The sequence below is a fragment of the Antechinus flavipes genome, chromosome 2 (genome assembly GCF_016432865.1).
Source record: "Antechinus flavipes isolate AdamAnt ecotype Samford, QLD, Australia chromosome 2, AdamAnt_v2, whole genome shotgun sequence".
Classification (NCBI taxonomy): Eukaryota; Metazoa; Chordata; class Mammalia; order Dasyuromorphia; family Dasyuridae; genus Antechinus; species Antechinus flavipes.
Window position 1 is genome coordinate 598,029,901 of NC_067399.1, and position 19,446 is coordinate 598,049,346.

The following is a 19,446-nucleotide window of genomic DNA, read 5'->3' on the forward strand; positions in this document are numbered from 1 at the left end:
TTGTTTTCTCAATGGGGGTAAAGGAGGTAAAAAGGAGAAAAGGTAGATCTTCATCTTTGAAAATAAAATTTAATTTAAAAAATAGATAGGTCTGGTCATATACCCTCCTCTAACTGAATAAACTTCAGCAGCTTCCTATTATTTTAAGGATCAAATAAACTTCTATTAAAGTCCTTCCCAACTTATTCCTTTTTTTTTTTTTTTTTTTTGGCTGAGGCTAAGTTAAGTGACTTACCCAAGGTCACACAGCTAGGAAGTATTGAGTGTCTGAGACCAGATTTGAACTCAGGTACTCCTGACTTCAGGGCTTATGCTCTATTCACTGCACCACCTAGCTGCCCTCAACTTATCCCTTCTTATCTTTTTAGTCTCATCACATAGTATTTCTTTCCACACATACTAGAATCCAGCCATACTGGTTTACCTGTTATCAACCCCTATCACTGTGCCTTTGCTTTGACAAAATATGTACTTGAATTCTTGATTTCGTTCAAGACTCAACTCAAATGCCACCTTGTATGTTGTCTTACTGAACCTCCAGCTGATAGTGCCCTTCCTCAGCAATTAGCATACTGCCTGACCAATAGTAGGAGCCAAATGAATGTGTACTGATTAACTCTCCTAAAACGATCCTAAATTCTTTCTATATATAATTCTATATATACTACATACCAAAATGTTGTCTTCCTCACAAGTAGGATGTTTCATTTGTATCTTTGTATATCCCTAGCACTTGGCATAATGCCTTAGATGTTCTCAAAAAGTACTTAATAATTGCTCAAGGAATGACTAATTTAAGTATACACAAGTAATTTTGGGACAAGGAGACATTAATAGCCTTGGGAATTAGGAGAAGCCTCCTGTAGAAACTGGTGTTTACGATGAAATTTGAAAGAAATTAAAGATTCCTAAAAAGAGGCTTAAAAAGAATTAAATTCCATACATGGGAGTCCAGATTGTACAAGGGATAGAATGATGAAAGATTTAATATCATGTATGGAAAAGAAAACCAGTTTAAATTGATAGTACAATTCATGTAAAGTGGTAAAGAATATCAAGCTAGAAAATGAAGACATACATATAAAAGTGATCAATAAACATCAGCACCAGTGTTTCTTATGTGCAGTGCTGAAGAAATTAAAAAGACAATGGCCAACTCCCAAAAATTGAAAAGATGAAGAAACTTTTTCTTCTGATGTATATTATCATCTCTACAAGTCATTCTTAGAAAGTTGCACAGAGCATTAGGTTATTTTCTAAAGTTTAATCCAAATTTTAAAGTCAAGTTACCTACCTTTTACCTTTTTATACACTATCAATACAAATTAGCTATTACTGTGTTTCTGTTCTACATTTTTAAATTATGAAATTTCAAAAAAATCATAATCCTGAAGATCTATACTATGGCTTTTTATTATATATTTTGCCATGCTACATGATAGGGCTTGAAAAATCACAAACACTGTGACATGTCACTTGAAAGAAATCTCATCTGAAACTATAGAGATGTGCTTTATTTTTTTCAGTTGATACACTATTGCATTTTATAGTATCTTGAAAACAGATTCAAGGTGTCAGATAGTGCCCTTTATCGTGGAAATAACTGACACAAGTAAGATATTCTAAGGATCAAATGTCAAAATCACTAGACACATAGTAGAAAAAATGGTAAGCATGGGGATAGGGAAGGGTAAATCATGAGAAAGGATACAGAGAAGAAAAAGATGGAATATGGAAAGGCATCACTACTCTCTTTATTTTCCTACATTTCTCCCCAAAAAAATATTTTATCTAGAAATTGGTAAGATAATTTTTGAATTTTCTGAAAAGATCCTTTAAAAATTATTCTGTCAATATTCGATGCCCTAATGCTTTGGTTTAGAATGTTTTCTTTCCCCACTCCCCTTTAGCTTTTATTTCCTTGAAAGCCAAAAAATTCTTTCTGCTTACATTTTGAAGTTAGTTCCTAGATTTCAAACATATTTGTCAATCTATGGTATTTTAAATTTAGTTTACCATTATTAAAAATAAGTCACCGATAATCTAATTCACCTATGTAAAATTTAACTACATACTGAAACAGCTGTTTTAATAGAAAATTCTGCATTTTCTTTGAAATAAGCTACTGGAAAGCCTAGATGACTAAGTAGAATTCCTGCATTCAAAACTCTTGATTGCATTTACACTGGATTAGATGAAAATGGCCCTATCATCCCAGATTTGATAACACACTGACTTCATCTGAGCAAAACAATCTTTAACATTTTATAATTTAAAAAACTTTATCCTCCTACTTTTCATTTATTTTAAATCCTACTATTTCTTCTTTTTTTTTACCTAATTGGAATTTAAAGCTCCTCAAAACTCATTGAGGTCCTTTAAAATAATCATCTTATTTTAGGCCAAACTTTTGCATAAAAAACTGAATAAGAGAAAAAAGAAAAAAATGGAAAAGGTTAAGAAATTATAGTATAAAGGAAAGAAAACTTAGAATTAGTTAGAAAACCTGGGTGTCTTTTATAAAGCTGTATGCTGTCAACTAATTATATATAGCATGTTACAAAACTTTAATGCTTGTTAAATGTTAAACATTTATGTAATATGTACTTCAATTTCCATATCTCTAAAATGAATCCTTATTCATAATTAGTATTGATGTTTTTATTTTATGAAATGTAAAACTATGGTATGCTGTACACTAATCTTTGGGGATTTAGTGAAATGAGACTTATTACAATATCAAGGAAATAAGTTGTTTTAAAATAAGATATACATATATATATATATTTGTAATTCTCAATGAAATGAAATGGCAATACTATCTTGAATAATAACAATAAACTTCTTTGGGAACCATGTTAAGAAATTCCACTAGATTTTTTTTAAGCCATAGCAAACCACCTAATCTTTCTCAAGGCAAAAAAAAAGCATACATTTCTTCTAAATTTTTAGTACCGATTCTGCTTGACAGGTCTTTCTATCCATCAGAGCTCAAACACAGAAAACAGATAATGAAACATTTTTCAACAGAATCCCTATTGAGAGAGAGAGAGAGAGAGAGAATGAATGAGAGAGCGAGTGAGACAGAGACAGAGACAAAGAGAAAGAGAGAGAGACAGAGAGAGAGACAGAAACAGAGATATGGGGTAAGGTGACAGGAAGGTAGTGAAAAGAGAATAAAGCCAAGTTTTTGAAATCAGTCAATTATCTCTAAGAATATGATGCAATGAATCCATAGTTACATAGCAAAATCTCAGCATTGCTTTTCCAAACAAAATTTCTGCAAATCTCTACAAATAAATATTTTCATGTTTTTCAACCTCTGATACTTCCCTTAAAAATACAGAATGAATGCATATATTCCTTGACATATATAGACTAGTATAGGAATATATATAATACTATATATTCACACTATATGTGAATCAGGTATTCTGAATTCTACTTCTGGCTTTAAACTTGATAGTGCTATGATTTTATATAAATCACCACATGAGCAACAGTTACTCACTTGGAGTCTTAAAGGATATTACAAGAATTAAGAAACATTCTTACAATATAAAAACCTTCTAAGGATGGCTACTCATCCAAATATCAAAGCAATATGAAGTTTAACTTGAGATATAAGGTAGTTGCTTTCAAAATGTAACCTATATTAGTCTGCTCCTGCTCTTAAAGCATGTGGCACAGGTTGGTCTTTTAAAACATTATTATCTACAATATAATAATCTTACTTTAAGACAGAAAATTCTAAAATGAGTAAATAAGGATACCCATCACTATATCTCATCAAAAAGATTAACATTCATTCCTTAAATTTTACCAACTTTTTAAAAGTATAAGAAAATACATGAAAGATTTGTTGTCCCACTGTAATTGCAAAGTATAGAAGAACCACTGTAATGAGGAGCAAAAGTACAGCCACAAAAAGAGACTATAAACAAAAGTCACAAATCAAGTGAAATAAATAAGGAGCAAAGCAAAAGTATTTAAAATAATTAAACATCTGGGGGGTTTTATTCCTTCATTTACTTTACTTTTCAAAACACCATACTCCCCTCCAAGATTAAGCTTACCTAGAAGATGGCATCATGTTTGTAGTCCTGAAGTTTGTTGTAAACGGGTTAGTAGAATCATAATCAAAATAATCCGGGCGATTTTCACCAAATGCATTAGGTGATTTCAAGTCACAAGAGCTGTCTGATCCCCCATTGCTAAGTTTGTCAGACCTCCTGCTATCCTTTTTCCCAGTCACTCTTTCAAAAAGACTAACTTTCTCTCTTTTCTCTCTTTTATTTTCTTTTTTGACTTCAACTGGTTTTGAAAATAAATTCATACCACTGTCCCAAGATTCACTGCTTTCTTCAAATGGATTTTTTTTTCTTGGCAGTGTTGCAAATTTTTGGGGTAATGAAGCAGTCACATTTGTAAATGGGTCATTTTGTGTTCCAAAAGACGATTCACCTTCATCAACTATGCTGTCAGGTTGGTTGATTTTAGAAGTATCAGCACTTAATGTTCTTCTATGTGGAGATTTGAGACTTCCTGCAAACAATTTTGTAGTTAATACATAGCCAGTGAGACATTACATCATACTATTTGACACATTCAGTGTGCACGCTGGTTCTGTTTTTAGAAGTTGAGTAATTAGTTATTTCCAAGATATTAACCTTAAAAATAATCTTGTAAAATAATTCATTTTAAGACGCCACTGTATAATGGTACAAAGGTTCTAAGCAAATGACACTTACAGCATTACTAAACATGTGCCTAATAAGCTCTTCACTTCAGACAAAGCATGATATAAACAAACTAGTGTCAGTGTATCTTCTTGGTATGAGAAAGCTATAAAGTATTTCAAGGATTTGTGTGTTTTTTTAAATCATTTACTATTAAACTCATTTTTAATATGCAGGATTTATTTTCAAAGACATTTTTGACCCCAGAAAGTATGTATTTTGTAACACAATTTATACAGAATTAAATGTTATAAAGTCTTCAATATGAAAAAATAGCAATAAAAGAGAATTAGACCATAAAAGGAAGTTTTAAAACTGAAGAATTCATGCTGAAAATTTGCTATAAATAGAAATGAATTTATATTACTTACTAATAAAAGGATTGAGAACTCATTTTAAAAAAAACTAAAAGAAAAAAAAAGCATTTTCCAACTTAAAAAACTATATGTAAGAAAATCAAAGGGTGGTTTAAACTTCTATCAAAATATCTAGTAAAACATTTCACTTACCACTTTCCTCAACAGATTCAAATGACTCTAATTGGCGCCTGAAAAGATGTGTATGACCAATTGTGGTAGTCTTCAATTTCTCTGAAGAAACATGTGATGCAGTTAAATCAGACATTGAATGAGCTGAAGAAAGTCGCTGAGGTCCCAAAAGAAAAGGCTTTTTTGGTCTGGATTTCATCTGTATTTCACTACTTGAAAGTTCAGTGTTAGCATCAGGCATGTGAGTACTTGGAATGATTGCTGAAGATGTATCAGAAAACGTCCCATCATTCTTTCTACCTTTCATTTTATCTTTTAGTTTTGCAAAAGGAGATCTTGTTTTGTCCTTCATGGATAGATCAAACATACTGGCTGTCATATTGTTCCTCATAAATTGAATGTTGACCTTTATTTGTCCTCTGTCTTTGGCTCTTTTCCCTTGTTTGGATTCTAATCTAAACCACCTTAAAAAAGAAGGGAAAAAAATGGGCTGCATCAGACATTCAGCTATGTTCATTAGATTTATTATTTGCACAGTATCACCAAATACTCAAAAAAATTTCCAACCAAGGTATCTTTGAACCCTTAGATTGATGTAACAAAATGCTGACAAGACTACAAAACATAACTTACAAAGTTTGTATATTTTAAATTTCCTTTAAATAGAACTTTTTGCACTACCCATCACCTACTCTGCCCCAACTCAAATGTAACTAGCCATAGGTCTACAAGTTTCTTCTGATATTTTAAAGTGCAGTACCTTCCCTTAATTTCTTAAATCAAAAAGAAAAAAAAAATTATGGGAGAATAGCAACTATTTCCAAAATAAACACATGCATCCAGCCAATCTATATTAAAACATTCCAATATAAGAATATTATAAAAGGATTTAAAAATTAAAGATAAAACATAACAAGGTGTACTTTCATTAGACAGAAAACCTTAAAATTTCATATATAAATGATTTTTTTTTCATAATTTGACATTTCAAGACCATTTAAGAATGGAATAACAGTGTTTATCCAATTTAGTAATCCTGTACATTTCTAGGTTTATCCATTTTCAAAGAGGTTATACAACTAATGCTGTGCTATGAAATGAAGCTAGTTGAATAGGCTTGAAAACAGAAGTGTCAGTATACCTTTTTAAGTGACCTTTTCTTATATGATTTTAAAATTACTCACCTTTAAAATTCTTATCAGTAATAGCTAACATGTTTCCATATGTGATAAGTGTTGCTAATGGCCTAAGTAAATTTTCTTGACATTGAAATATACTGAAGGAGAGAATCTGAAAGCATTCACCAATAAAAATTCTTTTTGAGTTAGGCAATTTACAATGACAAATAATGATCAAATTCTTTGAAAAATGATTCTCCCAAAGTCTTTCAACGCTCTAAATACTACTTGGGTACAATCAGTACATTTAACTTACCCTAATGAGAAATAATTTGATAACTTTAAAGAACATTGGGGACATAATGCATCTTATTTATACTACATTTTATATTAGATTCCGAAATAGAAACTAATATAGATCTCTCTTCATATTCTCTGTGATCTCATCAATTCCATGAGTACAATTATTACAGCTACATAGATGATGTCCAAATCTACATAAGATGGGACCACACATAAAAATCTGGACATGGAATCAGTAAAACCTGAATTCAAATCTGATCTGAAACTATACCTCAGCTTCCTCAGGAGTAAAAAGCAGATAATAATAGCATCTATCTTACAATGTTATAAACTTAACAGATATGTCAAGTACTTAAAAATCTTAAAAATGCTAATTATTGTCTCACATTATCACCTACCTGCTAGACATCTTCACCTGAATGTCACATAGGTGATTCAAACTCAAACATGTCCAAAATGGGTTTTTGGTTTTGTTTTTGATAATCTTTTCCCTCTCAACCCATCTCTTCATCTAACTTCCCTATTTCTTGTGGATAGTATCACCATCATATAATTTACTTAGGATTACCATCTTGGAGCCAACTTTAATTAATCTCAAATCTCCCTTATCTCCTACCCAATCAAATAGGAAATCTTGTTAAACAGGCCTCCACATATCATTTCTTCCTCTTTCCAATCTCAAAGCCATTAGCCTTGTTCTCTCATCATGGTTCTTTGTAGGCCATTCAAAGGCTTTTAACAATCTCTCTCCAGACTTAGATGAACTGATGCTAAGTGAAGTAAGCAGAACCAGGAGATCATTATACACTTCGACAATGATATTGTATGAGGATGTATTCTGATGGAAGTGGATTTCTTTGACAAAGAGACCTAACTCAGTTTCAATTGATAAATGATGGACAGAAGCAGCTACACCCAAAGAAAGAACACTGGGAATCGAATGTGAACTATTTGCATTTTTGTTTTTCTTCCCGGGTTATTTTTACCTTCTGAATCCAACTCTCCCTGTGCAATAAGAGAACTGTTCGGTTCTGCAAACATATATTGTATCTAGGATATACTGCAACATATCTAACATATATAGGACTGCTTGCCATCTAGGGGAGGGGGTGGAGGGAGGGGAAAAAATCGGAACAGAAGCGAGTGCAAGGGATAATGTTGTAAAAAAAAATTACCCTGGCATGGATTCTGTCAATATAAAATAAAATAAAATAAAAACAATCTATCTACAATCTTTATGTCTAAATGTATTTCATTTTTATCCCCATAGGCATTCTGTTCCACCTGAATATGTACAAGAACATCTCTAACTTCCATACCCCCGCAAAAACTGGAATTTTTGCCCTCCTAATGTACTTCTTGGAACCCAACCTCCCTTCAAGTCTTAGCTCAGGTGCCTTCTCCCATAGAAAACCTTTCTTAAATCCCCTCAAACTGTTAAGCCCTGTATCCAGGCCCCTGAAATTACTAGCTTTTTATTAACTGTATACATTTTTTCCCCAATCCCTTCCATTCCCAATCCAAGTAAAAGGTTTTGTAAAGCTTTGTGATGGTAATATGACTTATTAAGGATTGGAAGAGAGAAAAAGGAGGTGACAAAGGAGCATGCTCAATGCCTAAAACAATACTTTATATACAAGAGGAGCTTAATAAATGTTTGTTGAATTGAGTTTTTATAAAATATGCAAACTGATCACAATGCTGAGAAATCTGGTTACTAATAAACTGAGCTAAGATTACTGGAAAAGAAAAGCTTAAATGCCTCCTGCTGGCATCCATGTACTTCATGTAACAGTATATTAAAATGGAAATACTAAAAACTAATTTAAAATAAAATTTTCTATTTTCAAACATTTTGTTCCAATATACTACACACTTTATTTAAATAGAGTATGCAAGGCATAGTTTACTGAGGTTTCATTTACAGCATCTTTAACCATGAAAAATACCACAATTTTCAGAATATCACAAGGGGTTCTTCTTACAAGGGCAGATTAGTCTTAACATTCTGCAAAAGAACATAAAAGCTTACCAAATGTTTATCAACAGAATTTGTTTAAATAACTCCTCTGAAAGCATGGATATTTTACTTCATTATCAAGTAACACAAAAGTCTTTGTGAGAGTCCACAAACACAAAACACAAAAGTTCACAGATCCACAAGCCAGACACTGGCACTTAAAACACAAGAAAGGCAAGAGACATCACTGTTTTCAAGGAACTCTAATGGGAAAAGCAATATTGAAAACTAAATATATACAATCAAAACATATACATAATAAATTGAAGATGATCAATAAAATTAAGACATTAGCACAAAGGAGAATCCAGAAGATCTTTCTAAAGAAGGTGGGATTTTACCTCGAACTGGAAGAAAAGTAGGAAAGCCAAAGGCAAAAACGAAGAGGGAAGAATTCCAGGCTGAGAGAATGAGCAAGTGAACATGCCTAGAGTTAGGAAATGGAATATTTTCCATGAGGAAGCCAGCGTCAAGTATACAAAAAAATGAGTAAGATATTACAAAACCCAAAAGTCAAACCTAAAAAGTTTTTTAGTTAAAAAGGAATTAAATGACTCAATTTTACACAGGTCACAATTAGAATATGTAAGACATAATAACTTGTCTTTAATTTAATACTTTATCAGATGAACACTTAGTTCTATTAGACAAGAAACAAAAAAGAATATGTCAGCCACATCTGAACAAAGTACCTAAAATAGGTAATCTGAAAGAATTATTCTCCTCTGCTTGTCCATCTTTCTTCCTCCTTTCTTTCAGCTGAGTCAACTAAGTAAATTTTACATAGATATAGAACTGTATGTGAAATAAAATTTTACATTATTAAAAATATCAAGATTCAGGATGCCATAAATTATTGCGACAAATTATTTTGAAATAAACATTATAGTCCATTTGGGTAATCACATTCTCCTACTTTCACTGTTTATATATAAGCTAAGCAAGGTTAACTTATCTATTGATACTTTTGACTTTACATATAAAAAAAATTATTCAATATACTATTAATCTATTTTCTTCTTGGGAAATAACTCATTTCCAGGATTGGGTTCTCCAATATATCTACAAGACCACATACAACTATAGTTAGTTGTATAGGACACCAGAGCCAAGATCATAACAGCTTGGGCCATTTGATTTGCAATGCTAATCCTATTTCAATACAAAAGTCTGTAAGAAAGAAAACCAAGTAAGAAAATGTGAATGTATGCAGGGAAAATTTGTTTATACTAGATGATAGCTAACATATATATATACTTTTAAAAGTACTTTGTATATATCACCTTATAGCATATGATCTAACAGTGTATAGAATCATCATATATATTTAGATAGAAAAATATACAAAAATCAACAACTAAGAGATATAATAATAGACATCCAAGAAATTTTCTCTAAACCACTATTACTATTTAAATTTGGAAAAATCAAAGACAGGTACCTATGGTACAGTAGACAGAGGCCTAAATTCGGTATCAATATTAATTCTAAATAAGACAAGGCAACTATGAGATTTTTGTGAAGATCAATAACATAACATTATCAATATCCTATACACCATAATTATTACTTGTATTAATATTTTTTTAAAAACTGTCAGACTTTTGTTAGAATTCAAAAAAACCTTAAAATCATTCTATAATCAATCCCTTCAATTTTGAACTGAAAAACTGGTGGCTCAGATTAAGTTAAATGTCTGAACCAAGGTCATATAACTAGTTTGTAGCAGACAGCCTTCTAGATTTCTTAACTTCTAATTTGTTATTGCTTCTTCTAATATATTGACTGCTTGAATGACTGAAAGAAGACAAAAAGCTATAGTATAATCAAAGGCATTAAACATTTTAAAAAGCAACCTACAAACAATTTAAACCTTTACCTCATTAGTTATGAGATTAATTTGTACATAAATTTAATTATAAAAATAAAGATCTAGCTATATGTGGGAAGTCCATAACTTGATTCCACTTTTTCAAAATTAAGATACAGGTTCTAATACTATCATTCAGATAAAAGTATTTCTGCTAATCATTTTCACAAGCACCTAATATTAATAAAATTTAAGAAAACAACTCTTAATTAACATTAAATAACAACAATTAAGAACCAACAATGTTAAACAACTTACATAAAGAATAAAAGATCTAAGGTAAAAAAAAGAATTAACAGTAGCACTAATGTGAAGTTGGAAAATTCAATGACTAGAAAATGGGATACAAAGATACTACAATCTTTATGGAATTCAGATAGAAGAAACACAACAAACACAAATGTCTTACCAATGTAATGGCTACTGCCTTGCCAATGTAGCCATGGAACTAATTATTAGTTACTATTCATATTGAGAAATATTTGACAGATGATACATCATAAACAGCAATAATCTAGAGGAAATAGGTAAACTATTCATCAAAAACCCATCAATTGAGAATGTAACAATGGATAAATAATATCTAGAGGTGTCACACTATTAAACACAGGTAGAACTATAACTCAAAGGAAAAAGAACAAAGGAGAAAAGGAAAACAGAATCATAGAATTTTTATACAAAACCCCCTAAATCTGTAAAATGTTTTGACAAGGACAAAATATGACAAAATATAAGCATAACAAATAATTTCACTTTAATACCAATATTAATATTAATTCACAGTCTCATACTTGGAAGTAACTGCTCCTTCTTCTAAAGTACCAAAGCACTTTATAACAATAGATGATGATGACAGCTGACAATTATATTGAACTTTAAAATTTATGAACCCCTTTATAGGTTGTCTTATTTCATCCTCACAACAACCTAATGAAATTAAGTCACAAAAACAATATTTCCACAGAAAAAAAAGCTGAGGTTGAGGATAAGTCCCATCAGCTCTAAGTGACTAAGGCAGGGTTCAAATCCAGGTCTTATTCTAAGTCTGAAACTCCTTTGACAACAGATTGACTCTTACTGAGTTATTTTTGTACATATCTTCTATTAAACATATACTCCACGATGGCAGTGACTTCAACTTCTTATCCTTTCTAAATCCTAGCAAAAAGATTTGTGGAGCAGATGTGAAATAAACTTTAAAGCTGGATTTGACTAGTTCAATTCCTGCATTTTATTAAATGGGAAACTAAGGCCCAACTTGGTAAAATAATTTGCACAGGATTTAATCTAAAAAAAAAAAAAAAAAATCAATGATTTTGAATTCTCTTTGAACATTCTAAAGGGTTTTTTTTCTAATAAACAATCCACTTACCAATTAGTTAAGATACATTTATTGCAGAATATATATTTAAATTTTAGGACATTGATTACCAGGAAACAGAGGTCAAAGATATCGTCGTTTTTATGTTTCTAGAATTAACCAAGTTATAAAATAGCTCCAAAGCAGGGATATCTTTTGTGTAGAGTTCTTCTTTGGCAGTCTAGTAAAACTGATAGACCCATTCTCAGAAGTGTTTTAAATGTAAATATTTAATTGTATGCATAAAATTGTAATAGATGCCAGTTATAATAAAGAAGTGATCAGAAAAAGCATTGTTTTTGTTTTTGTTTTTTAATTCAGAAATATTAAAAATGTTAAAAATCTCTGCTCTAAAGCTTTGGGCAAACTTTAATGGGAAGCACAAAAAGGTACTTGATATTATAGTTGAGGTAGGCACATATAGTCTACCAATTATCTAAGTCCTTCACTAGATCAACAATGTATTCACAAGCTAAAACATAAAACTTCAGAATAAAAGTATAAGCATAAGAAGTAATTTAAGTTGCTTTGATGTTGTTTTTATGCTGCTATAACATGGAAGTCTTAATGAGGCCTTCAAGAACCATTCTTGAGATATCATTTGTTTTCCCAGGCTTCCTAAAGATAAAATGAAGACATAGCATTTAAGGCTTAGTGGATTAATGCTGATTTTTTTTTTTTTTTCATCTCTTGAGTCCTGGATTTAAATTCAATATGGCCTCAATTCAATTTTTAGTGGGCACCAGTCCATGTTAGAAAAATCATCACACATGTGGGAACTATTCCCAAACAATTGGTGCTATTTGGTCAGAAGTGGGGAAAAGATTGGCATTAAGGGTGCTAGAGGCCAGAATGCAGGTGCACTGGCAAGGCTGCACAGAGAAGTTTTAAAAAGCTCATGCCTGCATCATACCTAACTCTAGGGATTCCAAATACTATTTTCATGAGCATTAAACACACAATGTATTGCTGTAAAAAAGCAATAGATATTACATAACAGCATGCACAATTTTATTATTCTGTTATATTAAACATGGTTTTATTTTCTCAAGTCTCATGCCAGCACCAAGCCATTAAAGTTGAAGACACAGAAGTACTCTCTAGGCCAGTATTTAAATTATTCAGATTCAGCCATTTTCCCTTCTTTCTTTAAGGAGAAAAAGTGATGAGTGGGGTCAGTGAAAAACAGAAGAAGTTTTCAGAATTTCATCCTTTATCTATCATAATGCAATTTGGAATAAATCAACCTGTAAATATTTTTCTTTAGTTCAATATCAAAGGGGGGAAAAGTGTCACCCTCTAGTTTTTATGGGAATTCTAAATCAGCTGGTAGCCTTCATCACTCATATTGATTTTCTAAAAAACACTTGGGAATTGCTGACAGAGTTCAGCATTGTGCAGAATATTAAATATCTTTTTTTTTGTAATACACCAGCGACTCAAGTCTGTCTTTTGCAAGGCCATATGTACAGCTGTGCTGGAAAGAGGAAGCTATTAAATATATTAAAAAACTAGAAATATTACCAATAAAGACACTTCATCAAATAACCTGGTCCTCATTCATCCCCATACAATGCAAAAAAAAAAAAAAAATGTTAAGGATACAGAATATAAGAAAACTACTTGGGTAAAATAACATGATAAGCTTAGGAAAGATAATATGGAGCAACAATTTGATTTTCAAACAATACTAATCAATTTTATTTAAGTCAACATACACATGCAAACTTTTGCCCATAGAAACTAGACTGTCAACTGCCACTTTTTTGGATAAATGCTACCACATACAAAAAGATCTTGAATCAAGGAAAACAGTTATTTCAAACTAAGAATTGTTAAGTTTTCAATTAGATCAACTATTTATTTGGAAAATGTATTCTTAATAGGTCAGTAACACAATCTATCAAATATTTGAAAATATAGTATAAAATTTGAAAATTAAAGTGGCATAAGAAATTCATAATCATGATACTTGAAAGTATGTTCAAACATTAGTCTCCAAAGCATCTTCTAACATGCATACATCAATTTTAACATATAAAATATTATTTAAAAAACAACCCCAATAATATGAAAAAAATTCAATGGAAAATAAAATACTCTTTTTTAAAAAGGAAATGCAAAATGTATTTCACTGTGCTACCAACAGCACAGATAATATGCATTTTATGTTTGTCTTTTCCTTTTTTCCTTAGGACATTTTCACCTTAATTATTTTAAAATATTTATTATCACTTTTAATTTTATATTCTTGGCATTTATCACTAACACAAACCTTGGATCAGGATTTAGAATATGGATTCTCCCCCAAAAAGTATTTTCTAAAAGTTCCGAAGCAATATATACTTTAGTCTACACGTTTATAGTTAAAGTATGTGAAATTATGTCATTAGGTAAATTTACACTAGTCAAATGATTTTTAAAGAGGAAATTTGACTGTGGTTATGAGTGAATTACTCACTTTCAAAACATTCTATTTGTCTCTTCCAAGTTTGTAGACCTGTAATTCAACCTGTACTTCTTTCCAGAATATAACAAAACTGATTATTTCCTCATATTATCCTTGGGTTAAAAGTTGAATTGGGCAGTAGTTCCTACTTCTGGAAGTACTTTGTTTCGTTTTAATATTTAGTGTTGAGGTTTTTACTTATCTTATTATTGTTTTCATAAAAAATAGGTCTCATAACTAAAGATTCCTATTAAGAAGGCCCTGTTTCCAATGCACATGTTATTAAGCTTCTTCATCCTAAGAACTGAATCAATACTTTTAATCTTGAAGTACTTAATATGGACAAATATATTAGCTTTGTGGAAGTAATTTTGAAGTCATTTTCTGGCATGGTTAGAATGAAAATATAAAAGAAGTTATAAGAATATTCAAAGTCAGAAATGAAACATTTATGTAACTTTCAAATTCTAGATTTCCAAATGTTATGGAATATACTAAGTTGTCTTGAGATAGAGCAACAGTTGACAAAGAAATAATGAAGACCTATTGTATAAGTAATCCTAAAATGGAATAAGAAATCCTAAGCTTTTGAAATTTAACATTAAAACACTACTCTAATATGCTTGTTATATTTTCCCCCCAGAGGCTACTAACCTTTGTAATTACCCCATCTCTTTGACTAATTTTCGGGATTATAAGCATACTTATCCATTTTTATAAGGCTAAAAGTGACAGCTTCTTACAAGTAATCTTAATCACCACTCCAAAAGTCATTACCAAAAAAAGTTAACATTTGTAAATCCTAAACAGATGACTACTTTAAAATAAAACAAATAACAGAATAAAATCTGTGCAATACCGTTTTTAAAGGCTTTTTCCCTGTGAGTTATTTTTTTCTTCTAAAAGTCTTCTTCTTTCTAAAAGTCACCACGCTTCATCCTAAAACCTATGTCTCTCAAATAAATAGAAAGTGTCCTTTTTTTTTACAAGATGAGATATACTTTAAACACTGCAAAACAAGAAAATAAAGTGCATGACTTACTCTGTTTTCCTTCTCTGTTTGTCCTCAAAGATGTCATTGAGATTGATTGCCACCTGCCCCAAAAATTTGTCCAGACCCACCAAAGACCTGTGCATCACTACCAGGAAAAGAATGTATTTCTCTGGATTGCCCTGCATTAGCAATCCAGGTAGCTCAAAAGAGGCCTCTTCTTTCCAGACCGGATCTAGGGTTTTCTCGGCTACCGAGGTGGAATATTTCTCTTTGCCCAGCTGGATGATAGTGTATGTGTCATTAGTGCCACTTTTGCCTTTCGGCTTCAGATCTTTGGCTTGAAGCACGGTGACCTGCACATGAGTTGGAAACCACTTCTGGGCTTGCTCGGACAACATCATTTTGCCTTTTGGGGGATCCCCAAGGGGGATTACAAACAGTAGCAATAAATGAAAATTCCCCAAGCCTAAGTCTGCAGGGACTGCATATTAAGGGCACTTCACGAGGAACTCAAAGTTGCCCGATTTCTATTTGCTTCCAGTCTCAAAGCTTGCCAGCCTCGTGGTCCGGCGAAGCAGCTGCCCCGTGAGCCCCCGCCCGCCACCGCCTCCGGAGCTGGCATCCCCGGGCCGGGCCGATCCCGCTATCGCTCCCAGGCTCCCCCAGTCTCGGGGTTTTTCTAGCTACTAGCCTTGGGGAAAGGGGGGGGTGGGGGATCAGGTGCTGGGAGGGAGGGGTGCTCCTTCCGGGTCCGGCCCTAGGAACAGGTGAGGCCTGCCCGGGTCACCTGCGCCCCATAAGGCGGGGCGCGGGGGCTTTCCTCGGCCGCCGCGAGGTTGTTAAAGCTCGGTTTCCCTACTCTGGTCCGGGCCGCCCCAACCCAGCACGCCCGCTCGGGGCCTCCCCCGCGGCACCTGCTCGGGCTCCCGCCCCGCCTAGCTCCCGGGTCTCCCCCAGGTCGGGTCGGCTCCGCCCCGGACCCCAGCCCCCGGCTAATACGAACCCCCGGCGGCTCGGACTCGGGCTGCTCCCTCTCCCTTTCTCTATCCCTCCACCTCCCTCCTCTCGCCTGATCCTCCTCCTCCTCCTCCTTTCCTCTCAGATGCAGGGTATGTCGGGCCGCGGCCCTCGCTTCTCGGTCACCTAAGGGGCTGGGCCGTTACAGGCGCCGGTGGAACGTGAGGCCGAGCTGGGGCTTACGGATCTTTTTAGGGCCTGGCGGCGCCCTTGGACTGGCGGGCGGCAGGCGGCTGGGGCGGCACTTCCGGTCTGGGCTTCTCCATGTTGGAACGTGACGAGAGTAGGGCGCGGCGACGGGGGGTCAGGGGTCAAGCGTCTCCCTGGTTGCCATGGTATCCTTAGGCCACTCAGGCCGAGGGATGACTTTGAGGTGGGGAAGGGGGAAAAAGGAAGCTGCATCTCCTTTGAAGTCTTGGAGTGGAGAGGACCTAAAAGAACTTGTTGTATAGAGAGAGAAACTGAGGCCTCTCTGGAGGCCCACAATTCGCAGTGACGGAGGCTAGATGTGACACCACGCGCCACCTTAGAGCTCTAGAGTCCCGCCCTTCGTTGATACTGAATTAGGAAGCTGAGGAAAGGTCACATACTTGACCAAGCGCACACAGCTACTTGTGGTGGAACCAGGCCTACAATCAAGTCCACAAGCACCTACTATATGCCGGAGGCGAAGATGCCCGAGAGAAAGCCTGCATGCCCACAGAGCTCACACACTAAAAACACTGACCCTGTGTAAGTCGATGCTTTTTTTTTTAACTAGGTTGACTCCCAGGAAAGATTCCCTCAATTTTGGAGGCTCAGAAGAGCAAAAGGATTAAACAAGAAAATTCAGAAAACATTAACGCCCTACTTTGTAGAATACATTAGGCGATACAAAGAACAAAAAAATTTCTAAACTCTTTCTTCCTCCAAGAAAGTTACATTCTATCCGCAGGAAATAGCTGGGACCCAAATAAATGCAAATATGTCCTGAAGTAATTACAAAGATTTCCAAATCAACCAACCTATATTTCAAAAACACTCGGTACCATTTCCTCTACTCCCAGGAAGAAAGAAAGTCCTAACCACTTGTTGCTCTCCAAAGTTGTCAAAGGATTAGTGATAGGCTTGAAGCGCAGATATTCTGGTTGCCTACCACTTAAAGTTAATAATCTAATATTGGCCCCAACAGGATGTTATTCCTACTCTTCCTATATAATCTTGATTGGATCTGGAGTCAGGAGATCTAAATTCAAATCCCAATTGTACTGCTAACTTGTGACTTCGGAGAAATCCATCCCTATGAATTGAAATTCCACTTGGGTTAGGGAAAGGTTAGACCAGGTAAAGTCTAAATCTTATATACTAATCCTCTCTAATGATGGGATTTCTTGGGATAAATAAGATAAATCTGGCTGAAGCTATTTTATCTATGGAATGGCTTCTTTTGTTTAGGGTTAGGTCTCAGGGGAATGGAGTGAAGGAGTAGAGTTTAACAGACTTGTATTCTAGTCCTTAGCCACTGACTCACCAGATACCACATGTAAATCTATTCGTCTTTAAAATAGTATGCCCGGGTGCATACACACGTACACACATATACACACAAGAAGGCAGTAAAGCATTTATAGGACAGTTTCTAAGAGCTCCAAAATGATACTACAAAAATGACGGTCACTATCCTCAGGAAGCTTACATTCTAATGTGGATATGGGAAACAAAGTTACCTGGAGGGTAGGGATGGGAGATGGTAATTAAAGTCCTGAGTACAAGCAAAAGCTGCTTTATATTCCCAACTAGTCTGAAAGCCCCATAATTACAAAATCTGGGTCATATATCTTTGTGTCTCTCAGAGCATCTAGCATAGGGCTTGCTTTAGATGTCATAGACATATTCAATAAATATTTGTGAAATTTATTATTCCTGAGCTAACTCATACTTTGGAAATTTCACAGCTCAAGGGTTTATTCCAATGTGCAGGCACTATTCAAAGGCTCTCCATCTGAGAACTTTTTTTATATCCTCAGATAAAATAATTTTAAATGACCCTTTCCTTTCCTCCCTTTTCAGTAATACTATGTTCACAGGCCCCTACTATAGAACTATATTAAACTATAAGAAGCAAAAGGAAATTAGGAGCATATTAATTACATGAAATGTTTTATGTTTACAAGTATGTAAAGCCTATTTAGTGAAAATACTTGAAGAGAGAGAAAATTATCCCTTTTATCATCATGGAAAAGACAAGAATGCTGTATTTACTTTGAGGAACAGCACAACAAGGATAAATACCAGGGACATTGCCCATATCTTCTAGTCTTTCAATGTTGTTGAGAATTGAAGAATTTTGAGAACATATTTCCCTTGAAGGTGTAAGGCTTATCCACTATTTCTTTAGCATTCCTTACATATAGTACTTTTTCATGGTATTTAGAGCTATGTGTCATTAAAAAACAAAATGCAAATCAGTCTGATGAGATTATCAAAATATCAGAGATCCACCACTTAATCCTAGAAGGAAAGATAACTCAGAACAAAAGGACTGCATTTTAAGTCATCTCAAAGGCTTTACCTTAATGAATTAAAAAGAGAATATAGCACATTCAAGTAAGAGAGAATGATCATATTGTTTCAAAGATGGGACTTGACAGGTGTGCATGAAAAGTCAAATCAATATAAAGATCAATAATGTGAATTATAAGCGCAAATCTGTTATCTGTATCCCAGAGCAGGCAATTGTCAGCTACAGACAAGTTAATTCTTAGAAATTTTTATAAAGATCAGTGCAATGGTAGAATTTGTTTAAAAAAAAAACAGTTTGATAACTAAAGTCTGAAAACTTGAAGCTTTATTTTAATAAAAATTGCCTATAAATAAATTACATTGATAAAGTTAACCTTCAGGTATCTATTAGGTGTTTTGTGATATAATAATGCATCAATAAAGAACAATTAGTTATAATATGGAATTTTTTTCTAAAAGATGCTGAACAAGCTTTATAAAATGATTATAAATGCATCTGCAAATATTTCACCCATCTTTGAAATAATGGATGGTCACATCTAGAGTTTTAAGTTCGATATTGTTAAATACTCCACAACAATGTAAT

General features: G+C 33.7%; 1 protein-coding gene across 2 annotated transcripts in view; it reads right to left on the reverse strand.

The window, feature by feature from the left end:
• The window catches only part of RAB11FIP2 (RAB11 family interacting protein 2), a 70,628-nt gene extending 54,799 nt beyond the window's left edge, over positions 1-15,829 (reverse strand). For both annotated transcript variants that reach the window (XM_051981521.1, XM_051981520.1), the window contains exons 1-3: positions 15,390-15,829; positions 5,249-5,691; positions 4,077-4,545 (exon numbers count right to left, since the gene is read on the reverse strand). In XM_051981521.1, the coding sequence (XP_051837481.1) occupies positions 4,077-4,545; positions 5,249-5,691; positions 15,390-15,742 (1,265 nt within the window). In that variant the 5' untranslated portion in view covers positions 15,743-15,829. The remainder of the gene's footprint in view (positions 1-4,076; positions 4,546-5,248; positions 5,692-15,389) is intronic.
• Between the last annotated feature and the right edge of the window lie 3,617 nt (positions 15,830-19,446).